Source organism: Spermophilus citellus, assembly GCF_964194105.1.
Source record: "Spermophilus citellus genome assembly, chromosome: 1".
Taxonomy (NCBI): Eukaryota; Metazoa; Chordata; class Mammalia; order Rodentia; family Sciuridae; genus Spermophilus; species Spermophilus citellus.
Window position 1 is genome coordinate 229,562,708 of NC_138182.1, and position 12,781 is coordinate 229,575,488.

Consider the following 12,781-nt stretch of genomic DNA (forward strand, 5'->3'; position numbering starts at 1 on the left):
TTCAGCCTCTTTTTTTTAAATTTTTAGTTATTGATAGACATAATATCTTTACTTTATTTATTTATCTTTAGGTGATGCTGAGATCAAACCCAGTGCCTCACATGTGCTTGGCAAGTGCTCTACCGCTGAGCTACAAACCCAACCCTGCTTCTGCCTCTTGAATAGCCAGGATTATAAGCTTGTGGCCCTGCACCCAGCTGCTCTTTTCTTTTTTTTTTTTTAATTCTTTTTTTTCTAATACTTATTTTTTTGGTGTAGATGGACACAACACAATGCCTTTATTATTTTTTATGTGGTGCTGAGGATCGAACCCGGGTCCCGCCAGTGCTAGGCGAGCGCTCTACTGCTGAACTACAATCCCAGCCCCTGCTCTTTCCTTTTTTAACCCCAACAGGAGAGTACTATAATTGGTAGGTTTTCTGTCTTTTGTTTTTGTGGTGCTGTGGATTGAACCCAGGTCCTCTAGCATGCTAGGCAATCACTTTACCCTTGAGCCACATTCCTAGCCCCCAAATAACTGCAAATATTTTGTTTTCAGTTTTTATAATTGAAGGTCTTTCTAAGTAAAGATCTGTATTGTTGTTTATGCTCACATGTGTGGGCATAATTTATTAATCCAGTCAGAATCTTTATTGATGGACATATAAGTCATTTCTAGACTTTAATTTTTATAAATAATACACGCTGAATAACCTTATACTTCATAACCTTGCATGTGTACAAGTATACCTATAGGAGAGATTCCTAGAAGTAGAATTGCTGCACAAAAGTACAGATAGCATGAAAAAATATATGAATGTGTAATTTTTGTGAGTTATTAAATCATCAAACATTGATTGTATCAATTTTTACTTCTACCACTGATATGCGTACGTGTGTATTACTAATACCAGAATTGCACTAACAGATTGTATTATCAAACTTCTGGATTTGCCAAGCTGAAGTAGTAGTATAATGTAGCTTATAGCTTTAACAAACAACCCAATAAAAATATGGGCAAAAATATGAGTAGGTATTTCAGTAGAGAAAATTTGCATATGGTTCATAAATACATGAAAAGATGCTCAATATCATTAAGGAAATACAAATTTTAAAACTTCAATGAGATACTATTCACTCTGCTATCCAGAAAGCTATAATAAATAAGACAGATGATCACAAATGTTGACAAGGATGTAGAGAAATTGGAACTCTCATATGTTGTTGGTGGGATTGTATAATGGTTCAGTCACTTTGGAAAATAATCTGTCAATTCCTCAAAAGGTTAAGTATGACCCAGAAATTCAACTCCTAGGTACATAGCCAAGAAGAATGGCAATGTATGTCCACACAAAAACATATACCCAAATGTTCTTAACAGCATTTTTCATAATAGTCAAAAAGTAGAAATAATCTAGTATCTGTCAACCTGATATGTGGATAGAGACTATGTTCAATGTTAGAATGGATATGTTGAGTGGTGGAATGATAAATAGCTTTAAGGTATATTTTTACACTTTTTATTATTTTTTATTTGTTCTAATTAGTTATACATGATAGTAGAATGTTTTTCGATTCATTGTACACAGATAGAGTACTACTTTTCATTTCTCTGGTTGTATATGATGTAGAGTCGCACTATTCATGCAATCATACATATGCCTAGGGTAATGATACCTGTCTCATTCCATCATCTTTCCTACCCTATTGCCCCCTCTTCCCCACTCTCCTCTTTGCTTTATCCAAAGTTCCTTCATCGTTCCCATGCCTCCCACCCCTTATTGTGGATCATCATCCACTTGGTCATTTATGTTAAAATTTTGGTGGAGATAACTGATGACTCAGCTAACTAAGGTCTTGGATATGTCCTGTGGATTCTACTTAGGACAAAGTATTCTTTTCTGAATGCAGATCTGTACTCAGCACAATAATTCTATGATTTAGAATTTATTAATTCTATGATTAATGAATACATTTTATAGATAAGGAAACAAAGAATAAGTAATTTCTTACTAGCTGGTTCACCCATCTAGTAAGTGGTAGAGCTAAGTTTGAATTCAGTTCATTTGATTCCAGAGTCTATATTCTTAGCCAACAAGGTATACTATAATAATGCTTTCCTTCAGACATATTTCTTATGATTTATTTTCTCCATAGGGATCCAAATATTATGGAAATGAACTCAAGAAGGAAAAACAAGTCAACCAACGAATTAAAAATATGATGCAACAAAAAGCTCAAATTACCAGCCAGCAACTAAGGAAAGCACAATTACAGGTATTAATTCAATTGTTAAAGTGAAAGTTGGTGGAATAGTAATTGGCCTTTAAAATATGTTGTTTTTGAGTCATAACTTCAGATAAGATGAAATCTACGTTTTCATTATATTGTAAAGTATAGAAAGCTAAGTTTCATTATATTGTAAAACATACACATTCAGCAAGAGTACCTACTTTGCTAAGCATTGTTATACTCATTTACAGAGATTCTACATCTAGACTTTATTACCTCCATTATACTAAAGAATAAATGGAGTCTTTTTTTTTTTAATTTTTATTGTTGGTTGTTCAAAACATTACATAGTTGTTGACATATCATATTTTACACATTTGATTCAAGTGGGTTATGAACTCCCATTTTTACCCCATATACAGATTGCAGAATCACATCGGTTACACATCCACTGTTTTACATATTGCCATACTAGTGTCTGTTGTATTCTGCTGCCTTTCCTATCCTCTACTATCCCCCCTTCCCTCCCCTCCTATCTTCTCTCTCTATCCCATCTGCTGTAATTTAATTCTCTCCCTTGTTTTTTTTTCCTTTCCCCTCACAACCTCTTATATGTAATTTTGTATAACAATGAGGGTCTCCTTCCATTTCCATGCAATTTCCCTTTTCTCTCCTTTTCCCTCCCACCTCATGTCTCTGTTTAATGTTAATCTTTTCCTCTTGCTCTTCCTCCCTGCTCTGTTCTTAGTTGCTCTCATTATATCAAAGAAGACATTTGGCATTTGTTTTTTAGGGATTGGCTAGCTTCACTTAGCATAATCTGCTCTAATGCCATCCATTTCCCTGCAAATTCCATGATTTTTGTCATTTTTTAATGCAGAGTAATACTCCATTGTGAATAACTGCCACATTTTTTTTATCCATTCTTCTATTGAAAGGCATCTAAATGGAGTCTTAATTAAATAACTTACCAGCCTCATAGGACAGGTAGTTGCCAGAACTAGGATTCAACCCAAAACTTGTTTTTTTTTTTTTAATTATAGACATGCTTTGCCACTAGAAAAGGCCACAGGATAAATTGGCATATTTTCTGTAATGCTGATTTTGCAGAAAAGGATTTGGAGGAACATATTAACTAATTAAATTAAAAGGCAACTTAAGCAGGCTCACACCTATAATCCCACTGACTCAGGAAGCTGAGGTGGAGGTACTGCAAGTTCTGGGCCAGTCTCAGCAACTTGATGAGTTTTTTTGTTTTAGATCAATCGTATTCTCTATCTTTGCACTCTAAAGTAGTTATTTTCACCATAGGCAGTAAAAAAAGTAGAAAAGATTTGGGGATGTGGCTTGGTGATAGACGGCCTCTGGGTTCATCCGCAGTACCACCACCAAAATAAATAAATAAAAAAGAAAGTAATTTAAAACATAACTATGTTATAGTAAAACACACACACATACACACACACAATATATATACACACACATATATACATATATGTACATACACACACATATATACATATATATATACATATGACAAATGTACCTGAATTTTAAAAATAAAACACAAAGTTTCTAAAAACATGGAGACTTTAGATTTCTCCAGTATTTAGGGAGAATAAACAACTCAGAGTTCCCTGTGCTATTAAGAGTTATTTCATTAGATCTGGACTCTGTGTCACACACGTGTAATTCCAGCAAGTTGGAGGTTGAAGCAGGAGGATTGCAAAATCAAGGCCAGACTCAACAACTAAGCAAGGCCCTAAGAAATTTAGTGAGCTCTTGTCTCAAAATAAAAAAATAAAATGGGCTGGGGATGTGGTTCAGTGGTAAAGTGCGTGCCCCAGTACCAAAAAAAAAAAAAAAAAAAAAAAAAAAAAAGTTATTTTATTAGAAAAGTTAGGAAGGAACCAAGGGACTGCAAGTTCTAGGCCAGTCTCAGCAACTTGGTGAGTTTTTTTGTTTTAGAACAACCCTGTTTTGATCATTCTTGTTTTCTATAGTAATTGTGGAATAGTAAGTAATAGGAACCAAGGTTCAGGGCACCATGTGGTAGATTGACAATTCAAAGCAGTCACATTTCTGCTAATAAAGCTAAATTCATAGCTAGACAAGTTTACTCTCTTTTCAAAATCTGATTCAATGCTAAAGCATTACACTATACATAATAATAAAATTATAATATTAATTAATATGCTATGAAATCTTTCTTGTGATAGAATTCAGGGATCATAAATTATGTTTTCTTCCCTAAACTATGTATCATTTTTGATATATGCTTTCCTGAAGCACAGGATAATTTTAAGTATTATAATGTGGTGACAAAAGATTATTTGTCTGTTAGATCATCATTTTTAGTGGTTCTTAGCATTCCACTGTATGTAAGTAACATAATTTTATTTATTTTACCCTACTTTGGTTCCAGTTTTTTTGTTTTAGTACAACCCTGTGGTGATCATTCTTGTTATCTATCTTTGCACTCTAGTGTAGTTATTTTCACCATAGATGGTACTATTTTACATTTTCAATATTGTAAGTATTGTTTTCCTCACATACTTTTTTTAAGAGTAAAATTCCCCTTTATTAGATTATTTTAGTTTTGATATCAAAGTTAGATAATGACAGTCCCCCCAAAAAATTCTAGATTAAACTTACACATAGAGTATGTACAAATATACTAAATAAACATTAAAAATACTGTCCAATGATGTATATAAAATGAGTACATCACAATTATGCTCTTTTTAAAAAAAATTTTATTCTAATTTGTTATATATGACAGCAGAATTCAGTACAATTCATATTACATATATAGAGCACAATTTTTCATATCTCTGCTTGTATAAAAGTATATTCACATTATTTGTGTCTTCTTTATACACGTACTTAGGGTAGTGATGTCCATCTCATTCCACCATCTTTTTAATAACCCTTTTGTCCCCTCCCTCCTGCTTTCTCCCTTTGCCCTATCTAGAATTGGTCTAATCTTCCCATGCTCCCTCTCCCAATCTCACTATGAATTTGTCTCCTTATGTCAGAAAACATTCAGCATTTGGTGTTTTGGGATTGGCTAACTTCTCTTAGCATTGTATTCTTCAATTCCATCCATTTACCTGCAGATGCCAGGATTTTATTCTCTTTTACTGCTAAGTAATAGTCCATTGTGTGTATATACCACATTTTCTTTATCCATTTATCTACAGAAGGGCATCTGGGTTGATTCCACAATTTAGCTATTGTGAGTTGTGCTGCTATAAACATTTATATGGCTGTAGTATGCTGTTTTTTAAGTCCTTTGGGTATAAACCAATGAGTGGGATAGCTGGGTCAAATGGTGTTTCCATTCCAGGTTTTCCAGTGAGTGTTCTACTACATTCCATATTGGTTACACCATTTTGCAGTCCCACCAGCAATATGTATATGAGTGTTCCTTTTTCCCCACATCCTTGCCAACATTTATTGTTGTTTGTATTCTTGATAGCTGCCATTCTGACTGGAGTGAGATGAAATCTTGGAGTAGTTTTGATTATTTCTCTAATTGCTAGAGATGTTGAGCATTTTTTTCATATATTTGTTGATTGATTGTATATCACCTTCTGAGAAGTGTCTGTTCAGTTTGTTGGCCCATTTATTGATTGTTCCCCACATATTTTTTAGACCTAGATTTTATCAGTTTTATAACATCTTTTAGATTTTGATTTTACAGTGTCCAAAATATTACCTCATGGTTGTTTTCATTTATCTTCCTTTTGTTATACCATAAAAAGTAATCTTTTCACACTTTAGCCATTCTTATTTTCTTATTGTGAGACTGTCTCCTTTTATTCTGTTTGTGAGGATGTAGGTCAAGTAGCTGGCACAAGAAACCCAAAAATGTACTTGAAATAAGATAAGGCTATTTCTTTCTCACATATAGGTGGCCACAACTAGTGGGGTACCATAGTAGTTGAGAGACCCAGATTCTATAAATCATGTTGTTCTTTCATCTCCTGGTATTATCCTTACTTGGATTTACAAAACTGGATTATCTCTAATCCATATTCCATTTCCTGGTAAGGAAGAAAGACTGGGAGAAAAATATCAAAACTAAGTAGTTTGCTATTAAACAAGTAAAAAAAAAGTTACACGCATTGCTTAAACCCACATTCTTTTGGCAGTAGTTTAAATTACAGGGCCCAAAAAAAAAAAAAAAAAACTGAAAGATAAGCTGTAATATATATTCTCTAGCTGGATGGCTATGTGCCCAGCTAAAAATACGTTACTATGGAATGAAGGAAGGATTTGGAGCTTCGATTTGGAGCTTCAACTAGCAGTCTGAAGCAATATCCTTTGCCCACATTTCTCCATATTTCTAGGGAGTTTATATCCATTTCTCTTGATTTATAAGATCTTATCATATCTTTAGGGTTTTTCTCTTGCCATTTGATATAAATATGTTTCCAGTATGTTGTCTTTTAATTTTGCATGAGTTTTTTCCCTATACAATTTAAAAATGTTTATATAATCACATCCATTTTTTTAAGACTTTGTTTTTAGTGCTGTTTTTGAGTTCACAGCAAAATTGAACAGAAGGTGGATTTCCCATATACCCCGGCCCCACACAGGCATTACCTCCCTGACTAGTATCATCCCCCATAGAGTGGTACATTTGGTATAACTAATGACCCTACATTGGTACATCATTATCACCTAAAATCAATAAATCATTATTTGTGTTGTACAATTTATAGGTTTGGACAAATTTATAATGACATGTATTCAGTATCATAGCATACAGAGCAGTTTTACTATCCTTAAAATCCTTTAGACTCTGCCTATTTATCCTTCCCTTTTACTAACCTTTGGCAATCAATCACTGGTCTTTCTAATACTTTCAAAGATTTACCTTTGCCAAAATGCCGGCGATAGTTGGAATCATACAGCATGAAACCTTTTCAAATTGGCTTATTTCACTTATGGTATGCCTTTAAGATCACTGCATGTCTGTTCATGGCTTAATAGCTCATTTCTTTTATGTGCTGAATATTATTCCATCCCATCATCTGGATGTACCAGTTTATTTATCTGTTTGCCTACTGAGGAGCAGGTTGATTACTTCCAAGTTTTGGCAATTAAGAATAAGCTACTACAAACATACATATGCAGGGTCTCTGTGTGGATGTGTTTTTAATTCCTTTTAGTAAATGCTAAAGAGGGTAATTGTTGGATCATATGGTAAGAAACTGTTTAGTTTTAAAAGAAATTTCTAAACTCTCTTCCAAAGTGTCTGCACTATTTTGCATTCCCGCCAGCAATGACACATTCATACCAACATTTACTGTTTCAAATATTTTAGATTTTGGTTATTCCAATTGATATATAGAATAGTGGTCTTCATTGTTTTTAATTTGCATTTCCCTGATGGCATATGATTTTGAGCATCTTTTTTTTAATATACTTATTTGCCACCTGTATTATCTTTTTTGGTGAGGTGTCTATTAAATTGTTTGGCCCACTTTTTAATCAGGTTGTTTTGTTTTCTTATTGTTAAGTTTTTAAAATTCTTTGTATATTTTAGATAATGGTCCTGTATCAGTTATGTCTTTTGCAAATATTTTCTCCTAGTCTGTGGCTTGTTGTTTCACTCTTTGTGGAATTTGCTTTGATATAAGGTATGAAGTACTTTTTTTCGTAAAGGATATTATATTTTGCCTAAATGGTGATTCAATTGTCCCAACACCATTTATTGAGTCATAAGATCTTTCTCCACTGAATTGAAATGAGGTACTTTCAAATACTATATTCCCATTACACTTTTATTTATTTCTAGACTCTCTCTTCTAATCAATTGACTCTTTTCCTTTATCAATACCATATAGCTTTAGTTATTTAAAATTAAAAATATAGTTTAATATTCTTCCTCATAACTCTTCTTTCAACTTTTTTTTTGTTTTCTCCTGCAGTTTCTTTTTCAGATAAACTAAGTTTTTAAAAAATTTCATTCTATCCAAAACAACATATTTATTTTTGGCAAGTTTTATTGATTTGTAGTCTACAAAATTTTTTAATGTTTCAGAACTTTTATTTATTTATTTACTTATTTATTTGATTTTAATTTGTTATATGTGACAACAGGATGCATTACAATCCATATTACACAGATAGAGCACAATTTTTCATATCTCTGGTTGTACACAAAGTAGAGTCACATCCTTCATGTCTTCATACGTGTACTTAGGGCATTTATTTATTTGTATGCGGTGCTAAGGATTGAACCCAGTGCCTCACATGTGCTAGGCAAGCACTCTGCCACTGAACCACAGCCCCAGCCCTACAAATATTTTTAATGTAAGTTGTAAAGATATAAAGTACGTGGGAGCGGTGCTAACAACTTTTAGCTGTTCATACTATTTTTTAAGTTTACTCTTAAATATGCTAATAATCTGAAGGAATGAAAATGCCTTTCATTGTATAGAGAAGTGCAGATTTTGTTCCAGTTTAGTCAACTGTTTCATGGGAGGCTCTCTGGCATCTTTTGCAACAGGAATGACAGGAAATGTGTTTTATGTTGATTGTTGAATTGTTTCATTTGTTGAGCTTCCTCTAAAAGAAATTGTATGAACAGGAGGAGATTGAGGAAGTCCTAAAGAGTCAAGAAGGTCTGCAAGAACAGAGATGTTTTCATGGGAAGTGTGTTTCTATTTTCAAGTCTAAAATTTGCAAGTGCTAGATTTTATTTGTGTGATACGGTAATGTGAACTATTGCTAGTCCACCTGAGGTAAGTAACTTCTGCAGGCATGAACTCCCAGGATGTTCATCCAGAACCTAAGTTTTTCCACCCTATCCTACCCTCATTAGACCTCCTAAAGACACAATTATTGTTATCACTGCCAAAATATTCATAACAATATAAGTTCATAAACAAATATCCATGTTATATTAAATGGCAACTACACAGCAAATCAGTACATTTTGTTCATTTTAACAATGGACTTTATTAACTCATACTCCCTCAGTAGTCTTTAAGGAAATACTAAGTCAAGCAATTAAAAGCATTAGTTTCAGCTGGTCATGGTGGCGCACACCTATAATCTCAGCTGTTTGGGAGGCTGAGGCAGGAGGATCAGAAGTTCAAAGTCAGCCTCAGCAACTTAGTGAGGCCCTAAGCAACTCAGTGAGACCCTGTCTCTAAATAAAATACAAAAAGGGCTGGGGTTGTGGCTGAGTGGTACTGGGTTCAATCCCCAGTACCAAAAACAAAAAAAACCAGCATTATTTCTAAAATAGTCCTCTAAATGTAATAGAAATGGGAGGGTTTTTTTTTAAGTAAATAAGACAATTATGGATATGAAATACACCATTAGTATTCTTTTTGAACTTACTTGAACTTAAATGTTAAAGACTTTAAAAAATCTATTTTAGGGAAGCATCATAAGATAATAGAAAGGACATATGCTTTGGAGTAAACTTGTTTCCAGGTCTAGCTCTACCATTTATCAGCTGTATAACTCAGGGAAAATTAAACTTACTGAGCTTTAGTGTCCTCATCTATAAAATAGGAGTAATAGGGGGCTGGGGTTGTAGCTCAGTGGTGGAGCACTTGCCTAGCATGTGTGAAGCACTGGGTTTGATCCTCAGCACCACAAAAAAACATAAATAAAATGAAGGTGTTGTGTCCATCTACACCTAAAAAATCTTAAAAAAATAGGAATAATAATTATAATCACAGAATTACTTTGATAATTAAATGGATTAATTTAAGAAGCACTTAGCATATTATTTGACATAATATACTCAATAAATGTCACTTGTACTTTTAAAATTAGAGGTATTATTGTTAAAATCTTACTTTATCCTTAGATAAGTTCATCACATTAGTGGCTTTTAATTCTTTTCAATGACTTTTGGAAGTTAGTGTAGTCCCACTTTATAAATAAAGAAAGTAATGATGAGAGAGCAGTTAATCTATCCACTGTCATATAACTAATGAGTGGCAGTGCTGGGACCTAAACCAAAGCCCTTATGTTTAACCCCATGTGACACACACTGATTCTCAGCAGTGACAGAGGGAACAAGGTGCATGTTACAGACTCAGATCAGAGCTTGAAAATCATTGGGAGGGAAAATAGAAGAAAGGGAAATGTGAGAACTTAAGTAGAAGAAACTAAAAAAACAGTGGTGGTGTGCATCTGGTAGATGTAAAAAGAAAAGTTCAGACAAGGGTGACTAATGAGAGATAGTAAAGGAAAGTGGAATGTATGAGTCATGCAGTGGGGAGGTTTCCTTTTGGCAACTGCACACTTGAATTAAGAAAAGAGAATACATTGCCAAAGAAATTGTCATAGCATTAATATATGAGTCGTAAGAGAATTTTTTACCATATGGTTTGCTTTCTATTTATTGTCTTTTAGTTTTCTGGATAATTTCAGGCCAAATCATTTCAGATGCCACTCCCTCACTCTCACTCTACTCATATCCTAGGCATATTATCTAGGTTGTAGATTAGCTTTTAGTCTACCCTGTTTTTACTAGTCTTCATGATTTGTTTACATCTACTCAGGATGCCATTCTCAAGTCCAAAATGAACACTGCCAGAAGAAACAGTTTAAATCAGGATGATAAATCAGGATAAAATTGAAAAGTTCCTTTTGTTACGCACAGTGTCTCACTGCAAGAAGTTAACCTTCTCCAAAATTTTTCTAATACTACTTTTTTAAAAAAAACAAATTTAATATATTAAAGTTATATGTTGATACAAATTTAATTTCTCCTACCAGCCTCCCCTCCTGTCTCTTCTGTGGGGAAGGATTTACTGGTAGATAAGAACTTTCTCCTGAAGGTACTCAAAATTCAGCATCTAATACAATAAGTGCCATGATAAGAGCAGGAATACAAATGAAGGAATATTAACTTATCTGGCACAAAGGAAAAAGATCCAGTTAAATTACAGAGAGAGATGTAAGCTGATCCTTGAAGCCTTGTGACAGGTAGGAAAGGCATTCTAGACAAAAGAACAGCTTGAGGAAAGCACAGAACACCTCAAGTCTTTCGGTGACTTGTAGACTAAACAGGAGCAGGCCCTCTGGAGATTCTCACTGTGGCTGCTACAGACAAATGTGATTCAGGGTGATTGTTTCTAAAAAAAGAAATTATAGTTTTAATCTATGGCTAGTGTACAGCTAGTGTCACAATAATGCTAAGAAGGAAAGCCATGAAAAAAAAAATTCTGCAAAGTGGAGATAAGGGAAGTCCAGCATATAGGGGGAAAAGCTACATACACTGTATACCCTTGTGCCTCTCCACTTTGTGTGTGCATAGCAGGATGGTTCTGGGGATCGAACCCAGATTCTTGTGCATACCAAGCAAGCAGTCACCCACTAAGCTCCATCCCCAGTTATACATGACAGCAGAATGCTCTTTGATTCATTGTACACAAATGGAGCAGAATTTTTCACTTCTCTGGTTGTACACGAAGTAGGGTCCCACCATTCATACAATCGTACATGTACCTAGGGTAATGATGTCTGTCTCATTCCACCATCCTTGCTATCCCCATGCCCCCTCTCTACTCCCTCCCCTTTTCCCAATCCAAAGTTCTTCCACTCATCCTGTGCTCCTCCCCATTATGGATTAACATCTGCTTATCAGATAAAACATTTGGCCTTTGGTTTTTTGGGATTGCCTTACTTCACTTAGCATGATATTCTCTAACTACATCCATTTACCTCCAAATGCCAGAATTTTATTGTCTTCTTGCTCAGTAATATTCCATTGTGTGTATATGCCACAGTTTCTTTATTCATTCATCTATTGAAGGGCATTTAGATTGGTTCTACAGTTTGACTATTGTGAATTCTGTGGCTATAAACATTGAGGTATCTGTGTCACTGTACTATGCTCTTTTTAAGTCCCTTGCGTATAGCTGGGTCAAATGGTGGTTCCATTCCAAGTTTTCTAAGGAATCTCTATACTGCTTTCCAAATTGGCTGTACCAATTTGCAGTCCCTCCAGCAATGTGTAAGTGTGCCTTTTTCCTCACATCCTCACCAACACTTATTTTTGCTTATTATTCTTGATTATTGCTGTTCTGACTGGAGATGAAATGTTAGAGTAGTTTTGATTTGCATTTCTCTGATTAATATAGATGTTGAACATTTTTTCATATACTTGTTGATCGATTGTATATCTTCTTCTGAAAAGTGTGTGTTCAGTTCCTTAACCCGTTTATTGATTGGGTTGTTTGTTTTTTTGGTGTTAAGTATTTTGAGTTCTCATATATCCTGGAGATGAGCACTCTATCTGATGTGCGTGTGGCAAAAATTTGTTCCCAAAATGTAGGCTCTCACTTCACCTCATTGATTGTTTCTTTTGCTGAGAAGAAGCTTTTTAGTTTGATTCCATTCCATTTATTGATTCTTGATTTTGTTTCTTGCGCTTTAGGGGCCTAACCCAACATGATGAAAATTTAGGCCTACTTTTTCTTCTATTAGATGTAGGGTCTCTGGTCTAATTCCTAGGTCCTTGATACACTTTGAATTGAGTTTTGTGCATAGAGAGAGATAGGGGTTTAGTTTCATTTTGCTACATATG

At 34.3% G+C, this 12,781-nt stretch overlaps 1 protein-coding gene across 9 annotated transcripts in view; it reads left to right on the forward strand.

Annotated features, from left to right (window-relative positions):
• POLK (DNA polymerase kappa) overlaps positions 1–12,781 on the forward strand; it is a 71,554-nt gene that overhangs the window by 21,611 nt on the left and 37,162 nt on the right. For 8 of the 9 annotated variants that reach the window (XM_081286423.1, XM_081286419.1, XM_081286424.1 and 5 more), the window contains one exon: positions 2,137–2,256. In XM_081286423.1, the coding sequence (XP_081142549.1) occupies positions 2,137–2,256 (120 nt within the window). Of the gene's footprint in view, positions 1–258; positions 411–2,136; positions 2,257–12,781 lie in introns of all 9 variants that reach the window. The other variant, XM_081286426.1, reaches the window with a different exon arrangement.